The 13,827-nt window shown below is 41.1% G+C and overlaps 1 protein-coding gene across 1 annotated transcript in view; it reads right to left on the reverse strand.

Annotated features, from left to right (window-relative positions):
• PIP4P2 (phosphatidylinositol-4,5-bisphosphate 4-phosphatase 2) overlaps positions 1 to 13,827 on the reverse strand; it is a 23,777-nt gene extending 9,950 nt beyond the window's left edge. Inside the window, exons 1-4 of the mRNA XM_080580758.1 lie at positions 13,331 to 13,827; positions 7,471 to 7,619; positions 5,948 to 6,054; positions 4,330 to 4,453 (exon numbers count right to left, since the gene is read on the reverse strand). Coding sequence (XP_080436884.1) covers positions 4,330 to 4,453; positions 5,948 to 6,054; positions 7,471 to 7,619; positions 13,331 to 13,436 — 486 coding nt within the window. The 5' untranslated portion in view covers positions 13,437 to 13,827. The remainder of the gene's footprint in view (positions 1 to 4,329; positions 4,454 to 5,947; positions 6,055 to 7,470; positions 7,620 to 13,330) is intronic.

Consider the following 13,827-nt stretch of genomic DNA (forward strand, 5'->3'; position numbering starts at 1 on the left):
ACTATTTCCCCCCCTCCCCGGTTCTGAACAAGGACTCAGCCAAACTGATTTAACACAGTTTGGTCTGATCCCTAAAAGGATACAATGAAAGCTTCTGTAATTCTGCTCCCACCTGAGCAACTCATTTTATGAGCATTAAAGCTAATTCCTTTAGCAGGAACGTGGAAGAAGTTGATTATTTGCATGCATCCGTGCCAGAAACTACCCTCATTTCCCTTAGGTGTCCTCAGTGACATTGGGTAACACGCAGTGGTCTGTACCAGAGGTAGCACCAGGCCTCTTCAGCGATGGTTTTTCAGCTACTTAAACTGCAATTCCAGAAATAGAAACCAGTCTAAACCCAGGGCTTACATTTTGCGTATCTGTAATTCAGCTTCACTTCTGTATACTGTTTTATTCCAGAGTAGGCAACTGCATTTCCAAAGTTACTCATTAATGATCTTTCTATGGTTTTATTTAAGATTCCTTATCAATTATTAACCACAATCATGAGCTGATATAAACTCAAATGCATTTGAGCTTCAAAAGCATTCAGGTTCTGTTTTCATTACAGGTTACCTGGAAGTACCAGGAGCACCAACTATTATGATGCCTTCTGCACACACAGGACATACTGGTAGGAAGAACAAAAAAACTAACAACATTCAAACTACAAGAATTCAGATCACATTAGTGAAGTAAGGAAAGGTCATTTTTATATGTCTATGTGTGCTTACAAGTAGTTTAAGTTACACTTATAGCTGGTATTTTTAGGGACATGCCAGAGTGCTTTGAAGTACCTGATGTTGTTCCATGGTGTTAATAAAATGTGAGTTTAGATACATTAGCTTTCCACAGACAACTGCTCCCCCTCCAATTGAAACAACACAATAAATGATTACCCAAATCACCAATTAGGAGACAATTATAGAGAACTCTTACACATTTCAACTGGGGATAAAAAAAAAAAAAGAAACATCAGGTGGGGGAATTACTAGCAGAACATGACACAACTTTCTACCTTCTGAGCCTAGAATAGTTCTCAATGCATTCAGTACAAGACAAAATGAGCAAGTGTGGTTTTTTAAAGTGACTTACCCAGCCACACACAGGTGCTTCTGCCAAAAAAGCTCCTCACCTAACCCCAGTGCCACCCCAGGAGTCTCTTGGGAAAGCGAGACACCTCTGCAAATTTAAGTTCTTTAGAAAAAAATGAAATGTTTTAACTTATTTTTTAATTAAATTATTTCTAACTACTTTTTTATTTGATTAGTTCTACCAAACAAACTTGACAGAGCACAGTGCTTATCCTCCAGCCTGTGCCTTACGCAGTCTGCTCCTGGTTTCTGGCCCTCAAGGGTCTCTGGAAGCAGGAAAGTCACAGGAGGATGGGGGGACAGGCCCCTGCTCCCACCTGCCACCATTTCCAAATGCAGCTCAGCCCCCTGGCTCCGATGGCTACAAATCAGCCGCAGAGCCCCTGGTAGAGGGATGCAGGCAGTGATTTACTGCTGGCAGGCGCAGTAACTCAGCCACAGAACAAGTCCAGAAGCTCTCAAAAACGCCCAAACCAGATCTGTCTGCGATATAGCACAACGGTTAAACACTTGTCTTGACCTCCATTTCTATTCTACCACTTTTTCCATGCGTCCAACTTTGAAATCTGCCAGAAACAGTGGAAACTTTAACACAAATAAGGCTACTATCAGGTTATCCAAGGAAAAAAAAAAATATTCTGATGAACAAAATGTAAATAACTACCGTAGTTCAGCTATTGCATCACTTCAGTATTAATTTATTTTCCCAGTTGAGAAACCTGAGGGTGCTGCATAGCATGTTTTTAATAAGTTAAAAAGAACACTACACACGTGGTATGAGGGAGCAGCCCATAATTATGTTTTTTATAACAAAAATAACCTCTTTGAAAGGTGGTAAGTTGATACTCTTAGAAGACAACACAGGAAAAGCAACTGGCAATTTGACTTTCTCATCCCAGGCATTCTAGCTTTGCCTGTCTACTACATTTATATATAAAGTTTATATATGGATAAAGTCTATATTAAATATTATGTATGTAAAAATAATGTATTTCTCCCTACATAAAGTTTATATATATATAATATATATATGTTATATATATAATCTTACTGACAAGTGAATCAAAGGAGATACCTTATGGAGTTGCTGAGAGATGCATCTAGTGTTACACATTTGTTTTACAGTGTGGACATGCCAAAGTGCAGATATACCCTCACAAAACTTGAATTTCCAGATTTCCTAAAGCACTGCTACTATATGTTGCTTCCCTGCTCACTCCCAACCCCAAGCAATTTGCTGATTTTTCCTAATGAAAAAAGTTTATTTGGAGAACCTTACACTTAATAATGGAAAAAGACAAGCAAAGAAAAGTGGGAAAGCTGTATAAAGTAAGAAAAAAGGTTTTATTTCTTGATTCTCATAAGAGAATACAAGACTCAAATTTCTAATGATTTTGAGGGTTTCTTTTTAAAACACTGTAAACCAGCCTTACCAGCAGATAGGACTGTGAATTTCAAAGTTATGCAGTTCATTAAAGCAACCATCAGATCTGAAGTCACATGCACAAATTCCCAATTAGAAACCTTAGCTTTTTAAGGCCTAATCTGGCACTTATACACAATACTAACCTTTTGTGTTTTTTTCTCATATTATGACAACTTTTCACAGCAGAATTTCACCCTAAGTAGTTCGAAGTGTAAACTACCAAATTAACTTGGCCTCTCCACATAGAGAAAGAAAATGGGGCTAAAATAAAAACCCCATGCTTACGAGAGCGCTCAAAGTTAGTCCAACAATTTACTAATGAGATTTATACTTCATGACTCTACTAAAAAAAATATTAAACCATGGAGATTTTTTTTTCTGTTAAGAAAACAAAATTTAATACCATAACTCTTTTACAGCATTACTTTTGCCTATGCAGTTTTGAAACACCACTGAACAATATAACTATATTACAAAATAAAATTATGACTCTGTATCAGACTACAGTGTTTTTTTATGCAGGTACCTAAGGTGGTAATGTGGTACTATACTAAAAAATACCTAAAAAAAAGGCCTTTCTCTTCCACAGGTCCAGTAATTTTCTGTTAGTAACATTATTTTTAATATTATATTTTTACTAATTAAGTTCACATGCAGACTTTCATTTAAAAGAAATAAAAGCAAACAGAAAACCCACTCCAGCTATCTCTAACTATAGACTACTGTTCTTCAGTAGGGCTTATAACAGGATTAAATATATATATGTTTTTAATATATAGGCAGAATTACTAGAAAGAATTTCTTAAGCATCTAATGGTTTCTCCGATACTACATTACTTGTAAATTCACAATCAAATTCTTATTTCCCCTTTTAAAAAACTAAGAGCCATCCCTTGCTCCCTGCATTCTTCACCTACCACATCAGTTAAGCCGTTATTACACACCCCACTGAACGATGAGCCTGATGCAAGGATTTGAAGGAACATGTCTATTCCATTACAGAGCCCATCACTTTCTCTCTCTGCTGATACACGACAACATGCAGTGGCACCTTCCAAGCCTCCCTTTTCCTTTCATGAAATGCACTCAAGTACTCCCTGGCCCTCACATATCTTACAGTCCTTTGTTTCAGGAACACAACAACACTCCAGTGATAAACACAGGTCATTCAGCTGTACCACTGATCTTAGCCATTTCCCATAACTAAGAAAACTGACAAACATTTCAGCACTGCTAGGTAATAGTTAAACCTTACTTATCGCAGAGAGTGTTCCCAACTCAGAATTCAAGTACAGCAGACCCTTATTGATATAAAAGAAAAAATGCCTTAGCAACAAGAGAGTATTCTGCATCCTTCCACTACAAGAGCAGGAGAAACTTTCAGCCTTGGATATAAACCATGATCTCCACATCATTAACAGCTGACAGACAGACTAATGGTTTAGTGCCATAATCAACAGAATTCAGGGTCCCATGCAGAAAAGGCAGAAACTATGCCATCTCAGCCACAGCAGAACATAGCCATCATTGTGAATCCAAACAGAACCTAGTAAGTGTAACTTCCTCTTCCAGCACTGTCAACTGTTGTACCTCTGAGAGGAAACATTGACTTTGGGCTTTACCCATGCACTCACAGGAAAACCAATACGCATTTTCTTGAAATGCAAAGATTAACCAATACAGACTAGATATCCACAGCAACATGAGCACAGGAGAAGCTTTAGTTCCTCAAAGATCCCATAGAGTGAGACAATACATTCTTAGAAGTGTTTACAATAGCCTGAGCAATACCATGTTTTGGTGAGGAGAATCTGGTGCTTTACTTACAAGGAATGTATTTCCACAGTGCCCACACACCACTCTAGTTCCATCTGGTTGAACTGGCAAGGCAGGCTGAGCTGGCTGCTCTTCTGGGATCAGCATTACTGGACCAAGAGTAATGATGCGTCTACTGCGTTAAGAACATTAAGTGTACACGTAATTAAGCAGGCAAAAGGATGATGCACTGAAGCAATTAGTTCAGTCAGTCACTACCAAATATGTTATACTTTTAAGCTACAATAGTATTTTTAAAGAGATGATGGACCACATTTTGGTTTTTCTCTAAGGCGTCTTCATTCAGTTTCAAAAACATTCTTTCGCTATCAGCCACACAAGCCAGAACCCTGTACAGATCAAAGACTTGTCATATGATGGTAGAAACACTCCTCAGGAAAAAGAAATCTTAATAACTAGGCTGAGCAAGCCTGTGAAATGGAATGTACATGCCTATGTGAAACATGTTGAAAGAGTCCCTGCTCTTTCATAATCTAACTCTTCTTCCCAAGTCAGATTCTGCTTCTTCCCACACTACTGACAAACAAGTTAACATAAGCAGCATCTATGCATTTGTATGGTAAAAATACTGTTCAAATTGAGTGAATTAGAGGAAAAACACCCTATTTTGACTAAACACAATTATTTCACCTGAAGGAAAAAAATTAGATCGTAAGCATTTGCTTTTATGTTCAGTGCATTTCCAACTTAATTATACAATTTGTCATCCAAAATGACAGTACCCACATTAAGAAACAAAAAGCAAAACAAGGATCAGACTTCCTACCATGAAAAAAAAAAAAAAAAGAGAAGGGAAAAATGAAAGTATTATTTAACTTATACTACATCTTATCTACACTTATGCAACCAGCATCGTAGGCTGGATGGCCTTCCTTCAAACTAGAGCCTTCCGTTTACAGCAAAGAGTTGGGTAGTATGCTTCAAACTACTCCAATTTTACTTGTCTTTTAATAAGACAAATACACAGGCTATCTCAGGAAAACTGCTGAGATGCAGTCTTTCAAGAAGTCTTTTAATAAAATTGGAGACCTTCTGCTTCAACCTGTTTACCAAATGTATGATGCATTACAACCGAAGTTTCCCAGAACACATTCCCCTCTACAAAAAGATTCCCAATGTTATTGGTTTTCCCTAATACCATAGTAATCAAAAGAAATTAAAAAAAATCCTCCCCCTCTCCCACCAGGTCTCAAACTATGACTCAAAACCAGAAGAGACAACAGACTGGTGACTAGGGCACTCTGTGTGGTAGTCTCTATTCAACTATCTGCAGACCCAGCTTTCATTTCAGTCTCTCCTATTTGGGCTGAAACACTCAAAAATGAAACACTCCTACCTCAGTGGGATCTTTAACACTGTAAGCCCAACAGTAAGAATGCCCACTATGGCAATCACACTTGTTTCTATTCTAAACGATGTGTAAATTAAAGTTGAGAGTTAGGAAGAGATTGAAAGCTCAGTGTAACCAAGAAAGGAGGACAGGACCGAAGCCAACCTACTGCTTCCTTTCCTGTTTCATTCTGAAATCCCCACTCTGCATCGGGCAAAGTGAGCAACCTGTGCACTTGCAGTAATTAAGTTTGCAGGAAATTATGGATGTTACTCTTACCAGTTTGGTCTTGGACAGCCTATTTTCCGAGAGGTATCCTTACAGATAAGAAGACAATTACACTGACATCTAACATACTTCTTCCCTGAAGGAGGGTTTTTGATTGGCTAAACAAAAAAAGCACAGAACACACATGAGAAGTCACAGCAATTCACTTTCTTCCTCTTAAAAGTACGAGAAAACAGAACAACTTAAGACTGACAAGATCTTCTTAACAGAGGAATACAGTTCCTCTTACAGATGGAAACTTGTGAGTCAAGAAAAAATTAGAAGTTTTTCCTCTACCTCCCTCCCCCCACAAAAGAGGAAGAAGTGAAAATTCCACACAAGAATATTTTCATTAACAAGAAATTCTGAAAACTAATGGAAAAAAGCATTCATATTTTAGCAATAAAGAACACGAGACTTAAGCTCATATTAAAAAAATCAATAAATGAACTTTAGTAGTGGTATATTTTTAAAAAATAACATCAACATATCAAGAAATCCTCTTTGCCTGGTGTAATGGCTTTATTTAAAAGTGAAAGGATGAAAGTCTGGCTCTCAGTTATTACCAGAATATGCAGACTTAGCTGAACTGTCATATTATTTTAAAGTGTATTGAACTCATCTTCTTCAAACCTGGCAGTCAAGTTTCTGGATCTCTTTCATACAGAAAATCACAAGTCTCAAAACCTGGATAATACTGTGGCCTGAAACATTATATATTGGCAGGGAAAGTGAGTATTAGTGTAAGGTTCTCTACTCTTGCTTTTAAATGAAAAAAGAAAAAGTTTTTCTACAGATTTAAGGAGTCTTTTTCTTCTGGATATAATTTAAAGTGCTTCTTCTAAAATACGATCCAGTATTTTGCAAGAAAATGCCCCCAGTAGATCTGGAGTGCCTCAGTTATCAGATCCCCAAACTAAAACCAGACGGGAAAAAAAAATAGAAGCAGAAGCTCAAAAGCCGAAGACTTGAATTAAGAAAAGAGGAGGAGGAGCAAAAAGGTCTGCGATCACTACAGTAAGTGGAGCAGAACCTGTGATTTCTGTGTTTCAAAACTGTTGTGTAGTGGTTTGTTAGCATGCTAACAATTGACCTAGTAGAATTTCAGGAAGAAAACACACATCCAGGGAAAAGCGTGGGTTAAATAACTTTGTTTCTTCCAATCGAAAAATAATGAAGTCCTCATTTCTCTTAATCCCACTAAAAATAATTTCAGAAAACATTTTGCCCTTCTTTACAGAGGAGTAATTACTTAAACAAAACCTTTGCTTTTTGTCCCCTGCCTCTGAATGAAAGCCTGCTGATGTGGCTGGTCAGAATACGAAGATTTGTTCTAGCTGCTTAAGGCAGCTAGTTGTACCAGCAACCCTTGAACTTGCACGCCAGGTACACTAGCAGTGGGTTGCACTGACAGGGCATCAGCAGGGATGTCAGCCTGAGGCTCACCCTTTGTAGGTGAGGACCTACGAATGACACCGTTCAGCTTCCCACCGCTTCCCTCCACAGAAAGAAAATGCTCAAAATCCATTTTTTACCGTAGCTTCATTGCACACTGTGCACTTAACCACATGTTGGTGTAGCTTGCCATCCAAATTGATTAGTGACTGGCACACGCGGCAGTTAATTACAGGAACACCACTGGCATCTGGACTTGCAATGGCAGTATATGGAGGTGGAAGCTCTGCTGCAAGAGATCATGAAATCTCAGGTGAAAAATCAAACTGGATCCTAAAACAGTCAGCAAATACGGTCTCTAACAGCCACAACCTCAAGGAAAAAAATGAATTAAAGGGAAAAACACATGGAAGTTAATGATTAGTATAAACATAAGACAAATAGTATATAATATTAAAAACATTATATAATATCCCCCAATTCTGTGCAACAGTACATCAATCATAGCTCTACATAAAACTTATCAGCAACACAAAACCACCAGAAATCATCACAGATGGGTAAAAATAAAAGTCCTGTTAAAGAGGAAAAATTATGGAAATGAATCACTGTAAAGATCAAGGTATTTAGCCCCAACTAGCTCAATGCTCGGTGCATATAACGGAGGCCAGGAGTCCCAGCATTTAAAAAAGAAAAGGTGAGGGCATACACAGCAGATCCTACAAGAGACCAGGACATCTCCTGGATGGGAAATGCTCCTTTTTTTCAGGTCCAACAAAAGAACACCTTGAAAATAGATGAACTGAACCTTAATAGCTTCTGCTTTCAAGGGTTCCGGATATTTTTGTTGACCAAAAGCCAAAGTATGGATGCACAGGGGGGTTTTTAGTCACTTAAACTAGAGTAGCACAACAAGGAACACAGAAGCCTTGTGCTTCTGTGGAAGAGCCAATTTCAGCTCCCGAGCCCACAACAAATGAGGGAGAAAACGCTCAGGATCCTTCTCAGTTTAAGAATCCTTGGAATGAAAACAATTCCACATAAACTCTCACAAGCTTACTACCACAATTATTTGGCATGTAACAGGTTTTATTTCATCAAGTTCAGGGTTCTTCAGGTAAACAAACAAGGAACAGGCATATTTAGTAGTTCATAGTTAACTTTTTTTGAATATAAACTTGTAATACTCTGCAGCCTTGGACATCAATAAATTATTTCAGGATTACATCCAACGAGCCACTGAAGTCTTCACAGAAGTAATGAGAGATTAGCAGTCTTTCAGCTTATAAACAAAGCAGTATCTGCTGAAGTGGAGGGAAATCACAGGCTACTATCAAAGCTGACAAGCCCAAGCATTAAATTTAAGCCTGTAAGGAGGCACACATCACTCCTTGACTCTGTTTTAACATCCATGTTGCAAACTGGAGGGATTTAAGAAATTCCATCTGTCCTTAAGATCCAAAACACCATCACAAAGCTTTACAGCATCTTCGTTGTTCCATGCTCTCTTTGCTACTTGGTCCACAAACAATCCAGCCCAGCACTTCATTTTAACTCTCACCAGAGACAGGTGGACATCTTGAGGATCTCAGGATAGCATCCAGCATACTTGAATTGATGAGACACAAAATTCATTTATATGCAGCAATACAATTCTGATGTAATCGCACAGACTGATGCTCCACGACTTGAGATAGGGAACTTCACACCTTCAGCTTTGACATCGTGGTTGCAGAAACCAACATCCTTAAGAAATATCAGGTAACAGAATGTTCTTCTGATTTTTTTTCTGTTTCTGAGAAATTACAGCATACAGTTGAAAAATTTAAGAGTAGCTTTATTTTGCAATACTGCGATAGTGGATTTTCAGTATGAGACTGCCACATACAGGGAAAAAGATATAGCAAGGTACAAAACACAAAAACAGGAAAACAAAACACAAAAGCAAAACAACAACAACAAAGAATATCAACTTATAAAATAAAGCAAACATACTTCGCTACCCAGAAACAATCTCAAGCCCGCTAGATCATAAGAAATGCAGAAAACAGTTCTGAAATTTAGACAACTGGAAGAGCAGCATCTTAGCTGTGAGTGTTCAAGTTAAGGTTGCTGCAAGGGGCTTGCTGGCCATAAGCAGGCTCCCTGACTGCTTCTGCAGCTAGCAACTGGTACGCTCCCTGGCTACAAGGAAAAGGAGACACAAAACAAGGAAAAGGCACCTTCTTCAAACTCTGTCAAGAAATTACAGCTCAGTCCCAGCTGCCAGGTCACTTCTGTAAAGCAACAACCAGGTTGCAGGCCTTCTTTGCATGGTTCTCTCCATTTACAGTGAGAGTTTTCAACTCCTGGCAGCGGAGCACAGGGCAGAGGTATTGAGGAAAGGCAAACAAGGGTACTAGAGAGGGGAGGGAAAAAAAAAAAAAGGCATATCCCCAAGCCTTTCAGCTTTCTGTGATCCTGGAATACTTTAAGAATCTGCAATTATACTCTTCCAGATATTTACAAGATTCTATATCCTCCCTGTAAGCAACAACTCCTTGGATTTTCGAAGTTGGTCAGATAATGTATGCAAGCACTGAGACAACCACTTCTCCAGCCTCATACTGGAGCTGCTTGGCTTCCAGGTAAGCAGCCTCTTCACTCCTGTCCTGCTGCCTCAGCAGATTTACAATAGCAAGCAAATAATGGCTGCTTTTCAGGGTGGTGCTGCAGCAAATAACATTTGCCATAGAGCAGAAAGCTGGAGGTATCTTGGCACTGCAACCTTCATGTTTAAAGAATTGCACTTGGAAAAGCTCAGAAGAGAAAAACTACCAAAGTGCCCCCCCACCCACCCAAAAAAAAAAAAAGTGTAAAGAGAAATACAGTGGGGGAAAAAGCTAAAAAGGAAAATAAAGGAACTGTCTTGTCTCAGCTTTCTGCTCATTATCCCTTACTAAAAATGGTAGCCACTTTCAAATCATATTAACATATGTACTTGGTATGACTTTTGTCTCTCTGTTTTTTTCTCCTCTTTTTTAGCAGCTTAAATTACAGGCTAACATCTAAAGGAACAGTTCATGAAGGTCCACTGTGCTGGATGTGAATGGTTGGTAGACAAATTTCACATACATGCTGAGGTTTCAGAATGCATCTAATGAGATACTGAATGTCAGTATTCTGCTACTGACATTCTAGTTTATTGCCATGTTACCATTTTTTCTTCTAAAAAAATAATAAACCAATGGCAATTAGATCAGCAAGAGTAGCAGAGTATCCTGCCATGCAGTACAGCTTACTCTAACTTAAAATTCCCTCATCACCCTCACAGGAGAGAGGGATGCAATGGAAGAAAACACATATTCACCCTTAGAAAATTGCTGTACTTGGGCACTTTCCTCCTTTTATATTCCAAAAGGCAGGAGCCACAGGGAACTGCTTGCAGCTTACCTTGGTCAAATATAAATGGGCTTGTTGGCTTTGGAGGGGTAGTTTTTTAAATATAGATGCTTTATGCTGACCTGGGAGGGGGTGGAGGTAAAAAGTTAGTGATCTATGTCAGGGACTGGTAGTTAAGGACTGAAAAAGCCTGAAAAAACAAAACAACTGGGAAAAAAAAAAGAAAAAGAAGAGTAACACAATAATCGCTCTACTACAGGAAGCAGAGCTGACGGTCCCTGCCTTTGTCCATGTGAAAAGTTTCTTAAACACCGTGCCCTGTGTCCGTATCTAAAAGATTTTTTCTTGCTCGCTGCCATGGCCAGGAACAAGCCATGGCCAGGACTCAAGCGTTCAACCACCCACCAACTTGTGCAGAAAAGGGTCAGCTGGGTCCCAGCTGCAGCCCAACAAGGGAAGAGGAGACTACTGTGAAACCACAGCCTCTCTAATTTAAAGCTCAGGATTACATATTGGGCACAGCAGATAATTACAAGTATGGGGATAAATCTATTAGCGTACATTCAGGTGGTAGTTTTGGGCAGTGAGGGCTTCTTCCTCCTTCCTCTACCTCTCAAGCTGCATGGCGTTCTGGTAGTGTCAAGCAAGGAAGCACTGCAGAAATGGGCTTTAAAAACAAACTCCATTTCCCCATGAGAATGCTTCTTCACCCTGCTTGTGTTAGGGAGAGAGATAAAGACTGCCCGTTAGATAAGAAGGCTGTTTAGCTGGCACACCCCAGGAGCTGCTTTCTCTGAGGGTAACTGGTGCACACAGGTACAGAGCAAGGGAAGCAGGGCTATTTGGTCCAAGTGACCCCTTTGCAAAATTTTGCTTTGCAGACATTTTTCTTCAAGTTTTATAAAGCAGTATGTGTGTATGCGTGTACATATATATATACACATACATACATATATATATAAAGTGGTACTAGGTTCGGTTGCTTGTGAACTGATTAAACGAGATTCTAAACTTACTCGAAGTTTGGTATTTAAAGAAAGCTTTACAGTCCCTCCTCGCTGAGAACAAGCTGCTTATCTCGAGTACCACACCCAGCCACTGCTGCCAAATTAGTTAACAGGAGTTACAGACACAGCAGGACAGGGGTACTAACCAAAATGTGCACGTGGGGTCCAGTTTGTTCCTAGGTCACACATTTTAACCCAGGTTTAAACGTGAGTCACTGATCTGATACATTTTCATTACTTTTCAAGTATATAAAGGCTTTTTTTTTTTTTAATAGATTGAAATGTACACGAAAGTAACAAGGATTCCTAAGAACAAAAACATCGAGTAAGGAGACTTCAAACTACAGTGGATGTCTGGAATTTTTAAGCTACAAAACCTCAGGGATGGTGGCAATCCTACACAACTTCATTGCAAACATAATGATAAAAAAAAAAAAAACACTCTCTTGTTTTTCAGTCTGGTACTTGTTTGTGCAAATGGAAGTTACCCAGCCATAGCACTAACTGAAGTACATGTTCATATCAAGGCAAAGAGGCCTAGCTGGCCACTAGTTTAAATATTATTCAAAAAGCATACGTGCTCGCTTGTAGCATTCTAGTTACATACATATGCAATAGGTCTATACAATTATATAAAAACCCTTGAGAAATAGCCAGCACACTGGAGCCAGTGACAGCAGGACTGTAAGCTTACATTTCAAAGGCCAGTAAAGCTACACTAATCTTATTCAGTCTTAAACGTCAGCTTTGTTTTCCTTGATTTCTGCTGTGAAATGTTTAAGTGGATAAAAAATATATTAAAACTGAAGGCTTACAAGTCACATTAAGCTTCATAAGTAAGAATTTTCACCTGGTTACTAAATACTCAGTATTGATCAACAAGATGATTTCTGTAAGTCTGCAGAAGAAAGTTAATACCACATCATTTTAAGTCCAGATTCCAGATTCGTAGCTGTGTTTTCTGGCTCTTCATAAGAATAAAGCCCAAACCAGCTATGGCCTTGAAATGAGTTTGCAAGGACATCCCAGTGATCGTGGGCATCGACCACCACGCTGCAGCGGGCTCCCTTACCACCGTACCCGGCTGCCAGGGCACAAACCCATCTGCTGAAGTGCTCCGATGATGGCCAGGGATGAAACAGCGATTTGGGTGCTTTATTTGTCCTGCCTGGACGCTTTAATGCTGTGCCTCCCCCACTCAGCGCCCTGCAGCTCGCCCTACTGAATTCAGGCACTCCGCGCTAAGCATCTTTGACTTAATCCAGCTCCTAATTAATGGGAAAACCAAAGTCCCACAATTACCTCGCAAGCTCCGACCTGCGAGCTGGTTATGAGGCAGACTGGTCCGGACCTGCTCTGCGACTGTAGGCGGTTATTATTGCCATTTTTTTTTTTGATTATTTTTTTTTTTAGGGAACCCAATCCGGCGCAGCGCACGGCCTACCCGGCCCCACACGGCGTCACCGGGCCGGGGTCCCCCCATCTCCCCCGGGGTACTGCGGGGGGCTCGGGGCCAAAATGGGGGGGATCCGACCCCGCTCCCCCCCACCCCTGCCTCCCACCCACAAAGGCCGGCAGCGGCTCCGCGTCCCCGGGTCCGTCCCCGCCTTACCTCGGGGGCTGGTGTCCGGCAGGTAGGGCGGCGCGGTGGGGGTGACATTGCCGGAGCTGGGCGCCGAGAGCAGCGGGGAGCGCTCGTCCACCCCCTCGGCAGCCATGGCTGCGGCGGGCACGGCCCTCCCCGCTGCCGGCGTGCGGGCGGGTGGGCGGCCGGGCCGGGGAAGAAGGAGAAGGAGGAGAACGAGGAGGAGGAGGAGGAGGAGAAGCAGCGCAGAGGAAGGGGCTGGGATGAACGGGCCGCGGGGAGGAGAGAGGCGGGGGCTGGGGCAGCCGGGCCTGCCTCCGCCCGGCCCCCTCGCCGCCCGCAGGGCTGGGCCGCTCCGCTCCTGTCAGCCCCGGCAGGGCCCCAGGAGGGTCCCCGGGGACCCCCACTCCGACCCCGGCTGTCTCCAGGGGGCTGGGGGCTTCCCCCGGCCCGGTACCCCCGAGAGGGAAGGCGGGGGAGGGCTGAGCAGGAAGGCGTCGCGAGGAGAAGCGTAACAATCTTCA

Source organism: Anser brachyrhynchus, assembly GCF_964034855.1.
Source record: "Anser brachyrhynchus genome assembly, chromosome: 2".
Classification (NCBI taxonomy): domain Eukaryota; kingdom Metazoa; phylum Chordata; class Aves; order Anseriformes; family Anatidae; genus Anser; species Anser brachyrhynchus.